Below are 18108 nucleotides of genomic sequence, written 5' to 3'. Positions count from 1 at the left end.
AAACTGCTAGAACCAACAAACATTTTCAGAACAACGTTCAAATTAACTGTAAATGTAAGATATGAAGGGATTTTTCTTATAATTTAACACAACTATACATCGTGACGGTCAATGAGCACGACGATGGTAATTATCCCCTGTTTTTATATTTACTTCACCGGTCATTTCCATAAGCAAGCACTGTCGTACGCGGTGTAGCGTGGCTTGTGATATCGTAGTGATGTTCCCTTATCGACACTTTTTATAACGTTAGAAATAACATATATTGTAGATATTGTTAATCTTAAGAAATGGAGCTAATATTTGTTTTCCAGGATTTGGTCAGTTTACCATTTAGTTTAGAAGTCAAATTTGAAAGACTGTCAAATCTCTGTATATGTAAACAAAAGGTTCACTTCTAATTGAAGATAATAGAAACAGTTATTATTTTGGTATTCAGTTGGCACAAAATAAACAATTGACCAAAACATTTAACATCTAATTAAACATATCGACAAACAATCGTCCAACACTCGCTCCTGCGCGCACCTTCCGTGTCGTCAGTACAACGTGACGAGCGCATGCGCGCAACCGTCTCCAGTTTATTAACGGATTCACGATAATTCGAAAAATTGAATTTATATGGCAGTGGTGACACGACGGAGTGGTGTGAGCCCATTCGCGAGAGAAGATAGCGGTGCCTCGAGGCCTCTCCGAAATGGCTGGGTAATACCATTTGTATTTCTCGATGTTTGTAAATAAATTGACCTTGTACCAAGCTATTATATCAAGACTAAGTACTGTGCCATCTTTATGTGCCATAATTGTTTATCTACATAATATATTGACTCGTTTCAGTGCTATGTAAGTAACGCGGAAATTCAAGGTTAAGCGGAGACTTTACTTTGGAAAGTGTTTTAATTAGTTCAGTTAATGTGTGTTTGAGTACGTAGTCTCATTTTTCTTAATGGAACCAAAAGTTAAAAGCCATTCGATTTACTTATTATTATTCGAATGTTTTCACATGAAATGGATGGATATTTAATCAAACTTGTATTTTCAAGGGACATCAAAAAAACTATGATGACATAAAATGCTATTCGTAATAAGTTTTAAAGAAAATTAAATATACTTAATAATGTGGAGATCGTCAGACCTAAATTATTTAACTAAAACTTGCTTAGTACTCTGATGACCAGAATGCTCTCTCCCGGGCAGGCATGGTGGGTTGTCGTTGATGTCACCGTTGATAGTTGTAGCATTTGCACTTACCACAATAAAATAATCCTTCGGGATCTTATTACGGAGGCTGTAACCGCACAATCCCTATGCACAAGTCAAATTGGTTTCGATCGATGTCAGTTAATAGTTTTCTCTTTTTTTTATATAATGATTCCACCTGGTTTAGGACCTGCGGCGACAAGTCCATCCGAACGGGATGACAATGTTGTTCACCGAGCATTAACACAATTACCTCAAACTAAATAATTCGGTATATATTTAAAAACATTTTTAATTATTACTTCATATTGTATACGTATGACATATACAAAAAACAAATTGTGTATTTAACGCGTTTTTTCACATTACCCTTGTTATTCGACAAAAAAGAAAGTTTTATTGATTTTCGATGCGTGAACTATGAAACTGTTCAACCATTTATATAATCTGATTTTTCACATGCAATATTGCAATTCTGTGTTGGAATGAAGTCGGGATTAATTTAATTTATGTGCAATTTGTGGTCAGATTTAATCACGGCTATGGGGCGGACTTCCTAATAGATTTCAAGGCTTATTTAATTTAAGTACCCCCATAACTAATGGAATAATTAGTTTGCAAACTACTCGTAACTTTAAGTATTACAGACATATCAGGTTAGATAAAGAACGTTTAGTAAATACTATAAATTTAGACTAATAGCCTAATGATTAAGGATATTGACATCTGATCACGGGGTAGGGGGTTCGAATCCTGCTTTAATAGCGTAAATTATATCACACCAGCAGTTGTCAGAAAATTCGTACTCGCTGAATTAAAAAAAAAAAAACTAGTTACAAATAACGCTTACGTCACCCGAAAATAGTTTAGCTACTCACAAGTGAAATAACAACAAGCAAACAATCAAATCTTTCCCCATTTAATATTAGCCTACAACTAAGTTGGAGTGATAACAAAATATATTAGTTAATACCTGGAAAATGTATTGAAACGTTTGACGAAAAGAGATCGCAATTTAACAAAAGTTTTTTTTTTTTTAACATAAACTACAACATTTTGAAGCTATATTCAAAATCTACTAGTCTTCTAGTCATTTAAAAAAAATTTAAAAATGGGACCCATCTGCAAGCACTTCCTTTCGATTAAAATAATTTTTATCAAAATCGGACTACCAGGGGCGGAGATTCGCAGTAACACACATAAAAAAAATACAGTCGAATTGATGAAGTCGGCTAATTACTTTGCTATTCATCAATGAGTCTTTTAAAAATGAACATTTCTTGTATTATGTAAAAAGCGTTTAGTACTTAATGCCGGAATAGAAATGAAAAGTAAGTTATGGATTGATTAAGAGTGAAACGACAAGCACGCGAGCGCCAACAATGTCCGCGCTCGATTGATGATCTATTAGTGATAAAAATAACATTAAGTTAATGTGAAAATAACTACAGTTATATTCCCTTCCGTATTGTTTACTACGTATTTAAATAGCAATATAGCTTTGATTATTATATACGTAGTAAGACCGAGTTCATAATGGCTTTTTGTTACATATTAAACGTAAGAAATATATCATTTATGGTTATGTCAAATGATTATTGAGGTTTATTTGCTAATAGTCAAACATATTGTAAGTCTTAGACATACGAGTAGAATTTTGGATACCGTATATATAAGCTAATTCTATCTAATATATAAAATTCTCGTGTCACAGTTTTCGTCACCGTACTCCTCCGAAACGGCTTGACCGATTCTCATGAAATTTTGTGAGCATATTCAGTAAGTCTGAGAATCGGCCAACATCTATTTTTCATTTTTTTTTAACTGCGCGCGGACGGATTCGCGGGCGACAGCTAGTATTACATAAATATTATTAGAATTTTGTACCATAAGTTTACGGGCGGTACATCAGTAGATATTTATTAGGGTCATGATCTCTGTATATATGTCATTTAATGCCAATTATACGTAATTGATGCGTGTTAAAAGGTTGTTTGTGACCGTGCCGTAATATCGGATGGAACAAGCGTTTTGTTCGTGTCGTTTTACTACACTACCGGTGATAATTCTCGTTTGTACGGATTCTTTACTAGTGTTTAGTCACTGTGTTGAATTATTACATTAGACTTCCTTAGTCTACAAAGTAATTACAATGTTTTAAATTGATATTTTTTCAATACGGCTTAATGTGTTGGCTTAATTTTTTTATATTTTTTTTAAATATTATAAACAAGCGAACAAAGCAAAGACGTTAAGCAGCTGGTTTAGTTACAATGTTGGATACTATTACTTATTATATGTATATCAAGCGAAAGGTGAGCACAAAATTAGCAATTGTTCTATATTTTATGTTCTTAAAATTTTGTTTTTAAAAACATCGCATGAGTTTTTGATGATTTTGTATTTACTTATAATTTTTTATGTCTTTTTTCTGATACTTATTCTTTGATATGTATTTATCATAGAATAAGTATAAATGTCTATTTTAAATGTATGGATGGATGGATAAATGTTTATTAAAATGTATGTCTAGTACCGTTAACTTGCTGAAATTCGGCATAGTTGTAGAACATAGCCTGGAAGAACACTATATATAGGCTAATTTCGTTTTTTCTTTAAATTCCGCGCGAACGGAGTCGCGGCTGACAGCTAGTAATGTTACAAAAGATTGATAAAGTTTAACAACTAATAGGTTACATCACGATACGTTTGATGGCAATCAAAACAACTGCATTGCTATGTAATGTAATACGACTTCTTAGAATATAGGGCTGATTTATCTTGTAATTATGAGTCATAAGCTGAGGTAGTTCTCCAGAATATTATTTATACATTATCAAGTGAAACTATAACTTCTTGTACGTTTATATATTGTGGACGCGAGAATATGTACAATTGTTGTTATTTATATTAATGTTTACATATAAAGAAAGCGTAGAATTCTAAAATACTAGCTGTCGCCCGCGACTCCGTCCGAGCGCAGTTAAAAAAAAAAAAAAAAAAATAATGAAAAATAGATGTTGGCCGATTCTCAGACCTACTGAATATGCTCACAACTCGGTGACGAAAACTGTGACACGAGAATTTTATATATTAGATATAAATGAATGTACTATATAAATAAATACAGATCCATTTGAATTGAAATTATTGAACCATATTTGAATTACCGACATTCATTTGACACTTATGTTTATTATTATTTAACGTCAATCGCAAGAAAATAATTACACAATTATTAATATGTTTATTATTAAATGGAATGCTACAAGTTTGCAATAGTTGCAAGACTTGTAAATAGTTACTCAGACGTAGTATGTATTCAACTTACATAATTATAATCTATAGTTAGTTATTAATTTGAACAACTGACATGAATACAGGAAACATCTGACAATCTGTATTACGTATGTATACAACTCAATTTCCTTGAATATATTTAATAAGTCTGATGTTTGTGATTTTGTCAACTGAGCAAATATATCTAAGCGTATTTATCTTACTAATATTATAAATGCGAATGGTTGAATGTATGGATGTATGGATAGATGTTTGTTAGAAGTTGGTGGAGATACCATCAGATCGGCTCAACAGAAATTTGGCATAGATGTAGAACATAGTCTGGATAAAGTCTGGAACACATGAACACTGGAGCCAAAACTAAATTTTCCGACCGTTAGGATTTTTGGAGTGTAATATTTTGACAAGTTTTTGATTCTGCGTACATAGTTTGCACAAACTATTCGGGTGTTACTTTTCAACGGTTATAAGAACAATAAAGTTTTATTAATTCTATCTAAAGATGACGCATAACTGTTTCTAAACAGAATCGTTGTGATCACCTCGACACTAAACAGTACGTTAATACTCCATTCAATACGAGTACAAGTTTACAAAACATTAAGTATCAACTCGACATCGTTTTAACAATCTATTTGTGATATTCTAATAGACAATGAGATTTAAATATGCATACAAATACATTGCGATGGTCTGTTAGTCACATATTTTTTAAATTCCTCCTCTTAGTTCACATCTTCTCAATATCAAATGAAATATCTGGATTCCATTCAATCACAATTTCTCTGCAAAGATGACATGTATGCTCGTGGCTTCGATGTTCGCAATTAAATAAAATAATTTTAAACCAAATTTATTACGTGTAAGATCACATTTTTCTATTTTATTACACTTCCAACAGTAACTGAATTTAAGAACAATTGTTATTTTTTTGTTTCTTGCAGAAATTACTTCAACTTACACTAATCTTCGTCTCAATTCATTAGTCACGTGTTGAAGATACTATATCTTTTTTTTACTTATATCTCATTATATCATCTTGATTATTACACACTCTATGTTATGAAATGAAGCATTCCAGAAATATGAACCTATCACGTAACATTGCTCATTTTCCTTCAACATGTGTAAACAAAATTAAAAAGATATTGACGTCAAAAACGAAATATAAATTACAACCTATTAGCATTAATTGTACTGACAGAGTTAGTGCCTCTAGACTGGCTTATTATTATCTTTAATAAGTCCATGTTAATATTCACATTTGTAAAGTGATTTGCTCTTCTTTGTATTTCAAATGCCTGTGAGAATAACAACGCTTGTTACAATAGACTGAATGTAACAAAGATAATTTGAAGTTTAAATTATTAGTTAGGAAATGTTATTAATATTGTCATGCCTGAACATTTTATTATACGTGGTGAGAAACATCCATATATCCAAACTATTGCATTTATAATATTAGTAAAAATTTAGATTTTCTGTTCCAGACAGTCCGACGGGCGTACGATGCGATTAAGATTCAAGTATCCACGATCGCGATATCGCTGACCCTCTTCAATCTGGTGCGTCTCCCGAGAGAGGCGTTCAGATACGGCGACCTGCAGTTCTTGATCATTTATACGTTCTGGCTCATAACACTCGGCCTGCCGATCACGATGCTGCAGTTGACGATGGGACAACTCAGCCAACAGGATCCCGTTGGTGTTTGGAGAGCAGTTCCTATTCTTAGAGGTTTGGTTTAACATTCCGTTATAATAGTGTAAAATTACTAAAATGTTCTCACCCTTGAGAACAAATAAGATAAAATCTTTAGGTAAATTTTATTAGGTGGCGTTTAAAAGAATTTAATAATTTTACAGCACGCAAGAAATACAAATCCTAGTTTAGCCGTTTTTTGCGATATTTGAAACAATTGCTAATTAAAATTCGCTTATTAGATCGCAGAGTCTGTAGTGATTTTTTCCTTCTAATTAAAGATTTTATTCAACTTTTTGTCGTGAGTAGTACAATGAACCATTTTAATTTTAAGAGAACTACCACTTTTGAAAATAATTACCAAAAAATATTCAAATAATTTACTAAAGCAAATTGCTTCATGTCTACTCTGTCAAGTACAGAAAAATTGTAGTTTTGAAAACAATTAGGTTCCATTGAAATAATTACAGGTATCGGACATTTGAAGATATTGACTTCATACTTATGCTGCGTGTACGGTATGATCTACGCTGCGCTCGCTTTTGCCTATTTAATATGGATCGCAAAGGGTTCGATTCCACTAAAGGATTGCATCAAACTTCATATCACACCGGTAATTGTACTAAATATTTTTGATTTTTAAATAAATATATATCATAAAATTTATCGTAATAAGAACATTTTCCGACTTCTGGACATCTTACTTACCCGTTCTTTTAGTCGACGGTACCTTCCATCGGTGCACCATCGTCATCTAGTATTAGTCTCCCAAATCCTGGATCTATTTATCTTGCCGTTCTACATCTGCGAGCGATAAGATTTTCATTGAGTTATTATGTATTTTATTAACTATATCGTTATTATTTGCAAAGTAGCTGATACAATGGGTTTATTTTATTATTATATAATTTATGCTTTTGTTTTTTTTTTTTCAGTATGGCTATGAAAATAAAATGAATGCGTCGGAATGTTTTAAGTAAGTACGGTGTTATTATTTTTTTTATCTTATAAGGTAACAAACTAGCCAGTGGTCACTTAATTTCAACAAACTAGCGAAGTGGCCGCTGCCCGTAGACATCTGTATTTGCAGTTGCTTTACCTACCTTTAATCGACGGAAGACGCACAGATCTTATCTCAGATATGCGTTCTTTCCTCCACCAAATCCACCTTCCCTTTCCTTCTTTTCCTTACTAGGAAGTGATGGGAAGGGGAAGAAGTTTAAAATTTAGCCTCCAGCAGGTTATTAAATAAATAATAAATTTGTGAATAGGTGACTGATGGATGTTTTCTTTAAAATGGAAATATTTTGACCTAGTCCCGAACTAGAAATATAGGGTGTCTCAGTAAGAGTGCACTTTTTAAAATTGGAATATATTTTTTTTCGTGCAAGTGGCGAGTCTGAAATTTTACAGTTGTCACCTCTGTTTATTCCGATTATTAAAAAAGGTGCGCTTTTCGAAAGAACAACGCGTTATAATTGTGAAAACTTATTACAAAAATGGGAAAAATTACAGCCGAGAAAGTGCACCTAATGCGTCAACCATTCGAAGAGTGATCAAAAAATTGATATTATAATAAGAATCCTTTGCGTCAACGTACCGGTCGGTCTCTGAAAACATTGCTGCTGTAAACGAGAGTGTCGCCGAAAATCCGAAAACATCAATACAACATCGTTCTCAACAACTTTAAATTTCACAATTTTTCGAAAAAAGTCATTTTCTCCGATGATCCATATGGATCCATGAATGGCTTCGTGAATACACAAAATTGTCGAATTTGGGACTCATAAAATTCTCATGCAATCCATGAGAAACAAATGCAACCCACAACGAGTAACTGTCTGGTGCAGATTTTGGTCAGGCGGCGTGATTGGACCTTACTTTTTTGAAAATGAGGCCGAAATTGCAATGACTGTGAACGGCATTCGTTACAGGAATATGATTACGGACTCCTTGTGGCCTCAACTGAACGGTATGAATCTGGACAACATGTGGTTTCAGCAGGACGGCGCAACCTGCCACACCGCGAATGAAACAATCGACTTATTGCAGCAACGATTTCCAGAAAACATTATTTCACGAAATTCTGATGTCAACTGGCCACCAAGATCATGCGATTATTTTCTTTGGGGTTTTGTGAAATCTCGGGTTTATGCGAATAAACCCGAAACAATTCCTGAACTCTGATCGGAAATCCAACGCGTCATCGGTGAGATACAGCCACATATCTGTGCAAAAGTCATGGAAAAATTCATGAAAAGAGTAATGGCCTGTCATCGGAGCCGTGGGGGTCATTAGCCAGATTTTTAATTCCATACTTAATCGGAACATGTCTTCTTTACAATACAATAAAAATATCACAACTCTGTCATAAAATACTTGTTTTTATTTTAAAATGAAAAAGTGCACTCTTACTGAGACACCCTTTAGTAGCGGATTTGTTCGATTTGCCAATTAAGGTCAATTCTAAACGTGGGTCAGAAGAGCTCAGTATATCCATGTCGTCTCTGACACCTTAAAAATAATCTCAGACGATCTTTTATGATTTTTTTTTTTTGTATTAATGCTTGTATTAAGCGGTTATGGTAAGAATTCCTACTTAAACCGAAATGTTAACTTTAATGTGAAAGTTTAAATAGATGGATGGATGAACAGATTTTTGTTCGTACGTAACTCCAAAACGGCTTAACGGATCTGCATGAAATTTGGCATAGAGATAGACAAGTATTAGAAATAGTACATAGGTACATACTAGCTAAGTTTTTTCTTTAAATTCCGCGCTGTATCCGCGCTCAAAATTATGAAAATTTGTTGCCTACCAAGTCATGTTTAATTATTATTTTAACAATTTCAGTTCAACATTTTTGGCGCCATTCACTGAACACCCGCAGTATCTCGGCGTAATGGCTATTTTAATATTCGTTTTATGGTTCTTTGTACCCATTATGTAAGTATTAATTGGTATGTACTTTGTCACTATAAAGTTATTGATGCTAATTATATTTCTGCTTAATTGCCATTGTATCAAGAAGGCGGGATCATTTTTGTTCATATAGAAATTTTGGAATATTCTAAAGTAAAATATAAGAAAATTTAATCAATAAATATTTTATACCGTTATTTTATGTTGCAGGTTGTACAGACTAAGGAAATCATTAACGATATCATTCCTTACCATAAGTCCAATGATCTTGATCATCGCTATAGCGCTAGCTTCATTTCTCTCGGAGAATGGAAGTTTGTATTCTTTAATGGAATACTGCGAGAATTGGAAGGCGATGTCAGAGCCGTACATTTGGCACAGTGCGTTGGTACAAGCGTTGCTGTCAACGCAAATCGTTAGCGGATATCTGATAAGTGCTGGTGGGACGGTCTACTCATTTTCTGATGTCAGATGGTTAGTGTTATGCCTATTTTTTATTTATATGTCTCGGGCTTACGTTCGTGACTACTGAGTCAATATTGAAGTAATCAAACATTGTGATAGCATTTTTGATTTCAATTGGTTTAAGAGTTAGTACCAAATGGTGATATTCGTCTAAACTTGATTGTAAGAGTTATAATGTTTGATCGTGTGTTTTAAAAGACACAGTTTCAAGAGAATTATCGTACGACATATAATCTACTTTGTGGCTTTTGTGTGGTTTTGAATTTGTGACTTAGTTTTCAAATGTTGGTTCATAAATAGATATTCGTACTTGCTTATTCTTCTTCTTGAGGTGCCTCTCCGACTAGCGGAGGTTGGCGGTCAGTTCTCCATATTTCTGTTTATTCCTTGCGAGGCGAAACAGTTGGGCGGCACTCGCAATTCCAGTCCACTCTCTGATGTTGCGCAACCACGATTTCTTCCGACGGCCAACACTCCTTTTGCCGGCAACTTTTCCCATCAAGATGAGTTGAAGGAGATCATATCTGTCGTGCCTGAGCACGTGTCCGAGATAGGATACTTTTCTCATCTTGACGGTCTGCAAAAGTTCCCTTTTTTGGTGGACTCGTCGCAGAACCTCCTCGTTTGTCACTCTTTGAGTCCAGCTTATGGCCAACATGCGTCTATATGCCCACATCTCGAACGCTTCTATACGTTTCCCGAGATCTTCTTTTATTGTCCAAGCCTCGCATCCGTATAGAAGGATGGGCCAGATGTAACATTTTAGAAGGCGGACACGCAAATGTATTCCAAGGTTACGGGAGCAAAAAATTTTGCGCATTTTTTGGAATGCATTGCGTGCTACTTCGATACGTGTCTTGATTTCCTGGTCGCTTTCCCAGTTATCATCATACTTGCTTATAATTTAGTCGAATATATGACATCAAAGAAGAATCACATCGAAGAAGAATCTTAAAGGTTTTTTCAGTCAGTTATGACGTTCTTCTTCTTTCAAAGATGTCATAGCTATAAACATAAAAAATCACAACCTTCCTCCGATCATCAACAAAACTACGACTGTTATGTGTCTGTAGTCCTTATTTATCATAATACGGTTTTCTATTTCAGGGTGTCAACATTTGTAATAATTTCAAACACACTCTCAGGATGGTTGTGGGTGTTGTTTTGGGAGTTCATCAGTGGCAGCAGTAAGAAGGATCTGGGGATTATAACAATATTAGTGCTAATCTATCAGTCTTCGGTATCGGAGCGAAGAGCAAAGGAATGGCCGATTTTAGCATTCGCTTTAGTTCTGCTATCCGGTGTTATTAGTGTGGTGAGTTTAGGATAATAAGAACTCAATTCATAGCCTAACCGCAAACGTTTCACACGGGCAGACAATAATATACAAAATGAAGCCTAGATTCCAATTAAAATAGGAACTTAATATATCTGGAAAATTTACACTTAATAACTATTTAAGTTATCATTAAGTGACTGTGAGTATGTGCATGTAAACACAATAAATTTAAACGTTGCTGCTTGCATTGACTAAGATTTAAATTTACTGGACCTAAGTGCGTAATAGCTACTACGTCAACGACATCGCGCAATTTAAAATTTCAACACATTGGACAGTAAAACAATTCCGGCTGTCGTTCCCTGGACCGTGACATTCGGCATTTTAAAACTATTATTATGTAAGTTCAAAACAAAAAAGTAAATTAGAAGGAAAACAAAGTCTGTTTTGCTTCTAATTATTTATTTGCTTCATCTAATAGTGATGGGAAATTGCTCAATAGTATACTATATACTTATACCAAAAAGTAAAGAAAAACAATTAATTTTCAGCTAACACTTCTTTTTCCCGTGTACGACAAACTTCATCGCCTAACCGGCGACCAATGGCGGTTGTACGCCTCTGCAACGTCAGCAGTTGGAACAGCTCTCACCGTCGCAGTACTGGCCAGCGGACTAGACACAGTGGCGCTGTTAGATGAAATGGTGGTGCCAGTGTTAGCCGTATTTACAGCCACTATCGAAGTGGTGGGATTCGTATATTTATACGGTAAGCTAAAGTAATATCTTACTAATATAGTGATTATCACGAAAAACGTGTTTAGTTTGGGTTCTATATCAGAAAACCAAAATACAGGTAAGGCGCCTGATCAAAAATTAACAGCAGATTACTGAAATGAATTAATCATCGAAAACTTTCTTCAGGGTCTGGTAATCATTATCTGTCAGGGATATAGGTATTTAATTAAGCTTGTGTGTTTGGAAAAGACTTTAGAAAATGTTTAACTTCTGTTTGGTATAACTTTCAGGTTGGTTCTATCTCACTATAGACGTCCAGTTTGTCACCGGGACTAGATTATCAAGTTATTGGATAATTGTGTGGTGGTTAATTCCGTTCGTACTCCTGGGGGTCACGGGGTGGTGGCTGCGAGCGTCGCTGCGCTCATCCTGGGCCCATGGTCCAGTGCTATGGCCTGTTGTCGGGATACTAATTACAATTGTCGTCATCATTGTAATATTTGCTGCTATAACTGTGGCAAAAGAGGAACAATTTAATTTGATTACGGTAAGTTATATTTACGTAGATGTTTACCTACTTTCAAATGATCATCGTTCAAGAATCAACCAACGTACGATATTTAGAATTACTAAAAAAATTGGGTCATATCAGCTATGTTAAGATTTGTATCATCCTACCTTGACATCTTCTGATATTTCAAATTGAATCAAAATAAACTAACCTTTTCTTTTCAGAAAATAGCATCAGCATTCAGGCCTTCCCGTTTATGGGGACCTGAGGAACCGATGGCACGATATCTGTGGATGTCACAACGATATTCAAGCGAACATAGCACCGAAGTTGAAACCGCATCCGAACGTAATAATTATTCACACTTGAAAAGTAAAACTTACCAACAGAACTGGCTGACATCAGAATTATACCAAAGATCACCTGATTTTGTAACCAAAAATGATAAAATAGATAGCAAAAAGAATATGGGACCTAAATATCAGATTCATGATAGATTAAAAGACAACGACAGAGAAAGTATTGAAAAGTTTCGATCGCCTAATGTTTGTATCGCAACAGATCAACTCGGCGGACAAAGTAAATGCACTTGCAACAGACATTTCACGTTAAATGTACCCGATTTAAGGAACACTGAAGTGTCGACTAGTCTATAAAAATATATAATATACGTACAACGAATGTTCCGTCTAGTCGACTAATTTATTGTTATGATATTTTAAAATAGTACCAGAGAGAGCATCTATGTGTAAAAAAAGAAATACACGTAACAGATAGTTACAGAGTATGAAGATTGAATCATATAATATTTTTTTTGTACTGTATATACTATACGTATATCATTCGAAGTAAATGATAAAAGTAAATAAAGCTACATATTTGGAAAAGATAAAGGAAAGCCAATTTTCAAAAACGCTCATTGACGCTTGTGACACGGAACTGCAGACACGTTGCTGATCTTAAAAGGAGCACATCCGCACGTTACGATAAGCAAAAGTGCAATGAAATTGACCTAATAGCTTTACTATTATCTACTACCACTTAATAATACAGTAAATGTACTGTTCAATGTGAAATGAAAACTGTAGAATATAAGTAAGCGTCAAGAGTATGAAAGAAAACGAAGAAGCAAATCATTGCGAGACAATAAAGTTTAAAAAAATTGATATATTATTGTTTTATTTTCTGTCAATCAAAATTACTAAATAATTAATTCCGTCAAACTTCAGTGTTCGTTCCAGCTTTTACAATATATAATTATTTATTCAAAAGTAATAATTACTTTTCGACAGTACGTGTGGTTTCATTAAACGTGAATAAAATTTTACGGTGCATTAAATTGAACCAAATCATGTTACAAACGGGTTTGTATTTTACTTGCCAAAGGTAATTTTATACGATTAATCATTCAAGTAAAGCTAAAGTTAATATTGCTGATATTGTACCAATGAAATACAATACTATTATTATTTTAGCTCATTTTATTATATTATAATAGAGTTGTAATTAGTATATTTATGACTATCAGTTCGAAGGAATTATTGGCATTGGCAACACAATCATTATTCTCATGAAATATTGGGAGCATATTGAGTAGGTCTGAGAATCGGCCAACATCTATTTTTCATAACGCTATTAACTTTTTTTTTAACTGCGCGCGGACGGAGTCGCGGGCGACAGCTAGTAATCATATAAAACCCGTACTCTAAGCAAAAATATATTAAAATAGTTTAACTAACCGAATGTGAATTTTTAAGTTGAAACGTAGCATGAAACATGTTTCCTTTAACAAAGATTATTTTAACGATGGACGATGAAAGATTTATTTGCTGAAAGTGCAAATATAGTGTTAATAAAATACACAGCTACGATACTTTTCTGTTTATTGTTTGTTAATTAATAAAAAAATTTAAAATTAAAAAATTATTAATCGCATAAATAACTGAATACAGTTAAGTGATCGCTTAATTCATTTTTTCCGAGTTACGTAAACTTAATAGCAAAAGAAGTTGAATCGATTACAAAAAACAAACTCCTCAGAAGCCAGATGAATAATAGCGCAAGTTTGAACATAAATCTTAGAGACGTATAAAAAAGTGTCGGAATGAAGAGATCGCTTTATTCGATAGAAACATATACGAGCGTACAATCGTCGAGAAAATTTATTACTTTTAATACGTAACACTTGTTAACTACTGAAAAAAATCTTTACATATAATATTTATGCTGAATCATGTAAGGTATGCTTCTATTGCCATACAAATATACGTACTAAGTCACATACTTTAACTAAGTTGTGTTTAATAGTTATTTTTGTATTAATAAATAAATTAGATTGGTAATAGTAAAAAAAAAACTTAAAGTAGATTACCTTTTTTAAAAATCTAAACTTTTAAAGTTATTTATATTTTAACGTTAAGAATGAAATAAAAGCAAGTTATGATGGAATAAACGTCGCACATTGCGGTACACGTTGGTTTTATGAGTAAGAAAAGCAAAGAAAAACTCAACGCTGCCAGACTTAATAACGGTACGGTGCAGGTAAAATGTAATAACTGGTGTATAAGAAAATCTTAAGAGGGGCTGCGGAGAGTTACGGCCTCATTTGTCGTTGTCACGTGACCTAACCTATCTTATTGCACCGGGAGCCCGTCTCGATAATGTTCCACATACTTGATATTCCAACATAGAAACTAATGAAGCATATGATGCTTATAACGAAGTGATTAGATATGTTTATTTTATGTTAATAGTTAACTTTAATACTAGTGAATATTATGTCGTAAAATTTGAAGAAGAGTATAAGAGCTTATGTTTTCATTCTTATCATTAATAGTGGTAGACGCCAGCAACATCTGTAATGTGCACGAATTGGCCGGCTCGCCCGATGAAAACAGGCGTGAATTGGAAGTAATTACGCGTTTCGTCTGATGGGTGTGGTTCTTATAAAGAAAGGATGGGGAGGTGAAGTGGATTCGACGAAGGAGGGAATGCAAGGGTGAGGAAATATGCTCTTTCTGTTAGTCCCCTCTTCCGTCGATTAGAGGTAGGCAACGTATCTGAAATTGCGGATCGGACACGGACAGCGGTCGCCGCTCGCTCTTTTGCCACCATATAAAAAAAACATCATCAACATCAGACTATTTCTATACAATACTGGAGATGACCCATCCTTGATACCTACTATAGAAATATTAGTTTTGCTAAAGTTATATCATAGCCCTTTCAGCATGTATTGCAATGAATAATTCGAACCAACTTTCACGGACCGACTTGATACGAATGAGCGGTCGAAACATGACTTTGTGTGGTACGGTAAAGAACTTTAAAGTTATTATTTTTTACATTTTTACAGACAAAAGTAAAGTAAAAAAAATACTAAAAATTAAAAGTACACAATATCCTGTGTATATTACTAGGAAGTAATTTAAATACATCAATGTGTATCCATTAAAATTAACTTTGAAATTAAATTCACAAATTAGAGATGAAATTTACCAGCAAGTGCCTTAAGCAGCAGAGACTAAAAATAAAAAAAAATCATTTAAATCCAAAAATGTTTGGTACACGAATATGTTTCTTTATATTATTTTTATTTGACATCGCCATCCTCTTGTATCTTGGACCACAAGATAAATTTATAGCATTTTACGGGATTGCTGTAATCCGAGCTATTCGGTTATTCGTGTGCACACATTCGTGGTTCGTTAACTTTGTTTCACGACTGTATCGTACTTAGGCCGTAATTTGAATTCGAAAAAAAAAACATGGTCCGTAGGGAAATAAACCGAAGGCAATAGTTACAAAGTTTTCAAGTATATTTTTGTATTTTCGTATAAATTTTTGTAGTCATAGTTTTGAAATTTATTTCTTAATACAATTATTTTGCTGCAGGAAGTCTGGATTATCTATAATGCATTATTTAATTTTTCTTCAAATTCTCTCGCTAATAAAATAAAAAACTAAAATCATAGCAATTGTATTTAAACTAAAATAATTTCTAATTTTATAGCATTATATTGTACTATTTATTTTCAAATTATTATTCTTTACTTATTTTCTTTTAAATAGATTTTAATTGTGTTTAAATCGTCGGAATGGCGGAAAGAGAATCCGCAATAAAACTTTTAAATTGACAACAAGAAATCTTCCAACGTCTTCGTAACTGAGCACCTTTAGTTTGTCAACTTTTAATGGACTTAAAAAATATAACTAAACTTTTTAATAAACTCTTGCGAAAAAGACTAAAAAATTAAAGATAAACACTTTGATATTTTTTTCAATAATCTGAATAATATAAAAGCTGTCTGTATTAGTATTATTATTTTCAAAATTTCTGGCTTTTGTTTTTTTTTAGCTAAAGAAAAAAAGTTCCACATTTCTACTAAATGTTTTAAGCTATCCAGACTCTTCCGATTTACGTCACGTTTTTATTCTTGCTTATTAACCGCAATAATGCCTCTGTCACCAAAACACGATTAAAGTTTTGCGATACATTACTTTGTGATGTGTGAAATATTGTCTGGGGTTCACAGAATGATTTAGTTATGTACCATTTATCAAAGGTAACTGTCACACACAACCCACTCCACGGAACGACGGACTCAGTTACAAATTTCATTTCTGCGAAGCGGAAAATAATAGCGGGAATGGCTCAAATTGTCAACGCCATATTAGATAACTTATTTCGCGTTTCCAATGTGCTTGATTCTAGTGACGGACACGGATGACGTACCTTGGAAACCAACACTAGAATGGAAATACAACTAGTTACTAATTATTAATGTAATACTTCCGTAATAAAACGCAAATGGTTTAATAGTCGACATCATATAAGCTCACTCTTTATTTATTGACAACATAACAAACATAACCTCACCTAAAAAAAGTTCCGAAAATAAATGCTCGGGCGGTATTGATCTTAACTAACTTATACTCTAACTGTAATCTAAGTAATGGAAGCATATAGTAAACAATATATTATTGTTAAGCGCATCTACTTAGACAAAATGAAAGCTACGTTGCACCGGAAATCGGGAATTTCAACATCATATCCGGTGTACACCGGCGACTTCCGGCGACACGAGCCTCTCACTTCCGCTGCAGCTCGTAATGGATTCTCTATGTGAATGGAAACGTGTCGAGTATGTTATATTTTATATATATATATATATATATATATATATATATATTTAAAAATAATATCTGTAATCTCATAGCAATCAAAAAAAAAATTATTGAAAGTAATTTATTTAAACAAAAAGGTCCAATAACTTTTAGACTTAATTCGACTTGGACTGATACAAATTATGTTAACGCCGTGAGATCACAAGACTGATCCAGATTTCATTTAGATAATTGAATGAGGATCTATTCTCTCAAAGAAAAGGTTCGGCGGCTACGCAGTTGGGGCTATTAAGTTAAAATTGGTATCTGGAATCAAATTTTAATAATTTACGGTAGAAAGCTACGAATTTAAGACGAGTAATATTATTAATAACGGTTAACTTTAAAACCAAATCGCTAGTGCTCTTAACCTAAGTGACTAATTATCTCAATTGAATAGATATAGATATAGCTGTCGCCCGCCACTACGTTCGCGCGGAACTAAAAATAAAACTCAACACGAAGTCTGTGTGTTCTTCCAGACTTTGTTCTACATCTGTGCCAAATTTCATCAAGATCCGTTGAGTCGTTCCGACGAACAAACATCCATCCCTCCATCCATCTAAATATTCGCATTTATAATATTAGTAAGATTAGCAAATTACCACCAAATTATATAATAAATGGACAATACCTACATATCGAGTCAATAACTGTCTTTCATTTATAACCTTCTATGATATAAAATTTGTGTTACCATTTTACGTATAACTTTTAGTCTACTCTGATGATATATGGCGAAGCACCAGATTAATAGCTTAGGATCGACATAGATTGAGCCTTGATACGATTGACAGTTGTCCAAATAATATTGCTGTTCTACACAAAT

At 33.6% G+C, this 18108-nt stretch overlaps 1 protein-coding gene across 1 annotated transcript; it reads left to right on the top strand.

Moving 5' to 3' along the window:
• The first annotated feature begins 555 nt into the window (after positions 1-555).
• LOC106719431 (sodium-dependent nutrient amino acid transporter 1) lies at positions 556-13115 on the top strand. The gene is made up of 10 exons (XM_014513769.2): positions 556-705; positions 5991-6234; positions 6669-6811; positions 7134-7174; positions 9053-9145; positions 9332-9595; positions 10694-10901; positions 11417-11633; positions 11893-12149; positions 12338-13115. The coding sequence occupies exons 1-10, from the start codon at positions 622-624 to the stop codon at positions 12767-12769; spliced, it is 1983 nt and encodes a 660-aa protein (XP_014369255.2). The 5' UTR covers positions 556-621; the 3' UTR covers positions 12770-13115.
• The last annotated feature ends 4993 nt before the right edge of the window (positions 13116-18108 follow it).

Source organism: Papilio machaon, chromosome 7 (assembly GCF_912999745.1).
Source record: "Papilio machaon chromosome 7, ilPapMach1.1, whole genome shotgun sequence".
In the NCBI taxonomy this organism is placed as follows: Eukaryota; Metazoa; Arthropoda; class Insecta; order Lepidoptera; family Papilionidae; genus Papilio; species Papilio machaon.
This window is presented reverse-complemented; position numbering and strand designations above follow the sequence as displayed.

Bases quoted from the DNA above. Each gene is read 5' to 3' on its own strand.
- LOC106719431 (XM_014513769.2), top strand. From the start codon at position 622: ATGGCAGTGGTGACACGACGGAGTGGTGTGAGCCCATTCGCGAGAGAA. The intron at 706-5,990 runs GTAATACCATTT...TTTCTGTTCCAG, and splicing joins GGCCTCTCCGAAATGGCTGG to ACAGTCCGACGGGCGTACGA. The intron at 6,812-7,133 runs GTAATTGTACTA...TTTTTTTTTCAG, and splicing joins TCAAACTTCATATCACACCG to TATGGCTATGAAAATAAAAT.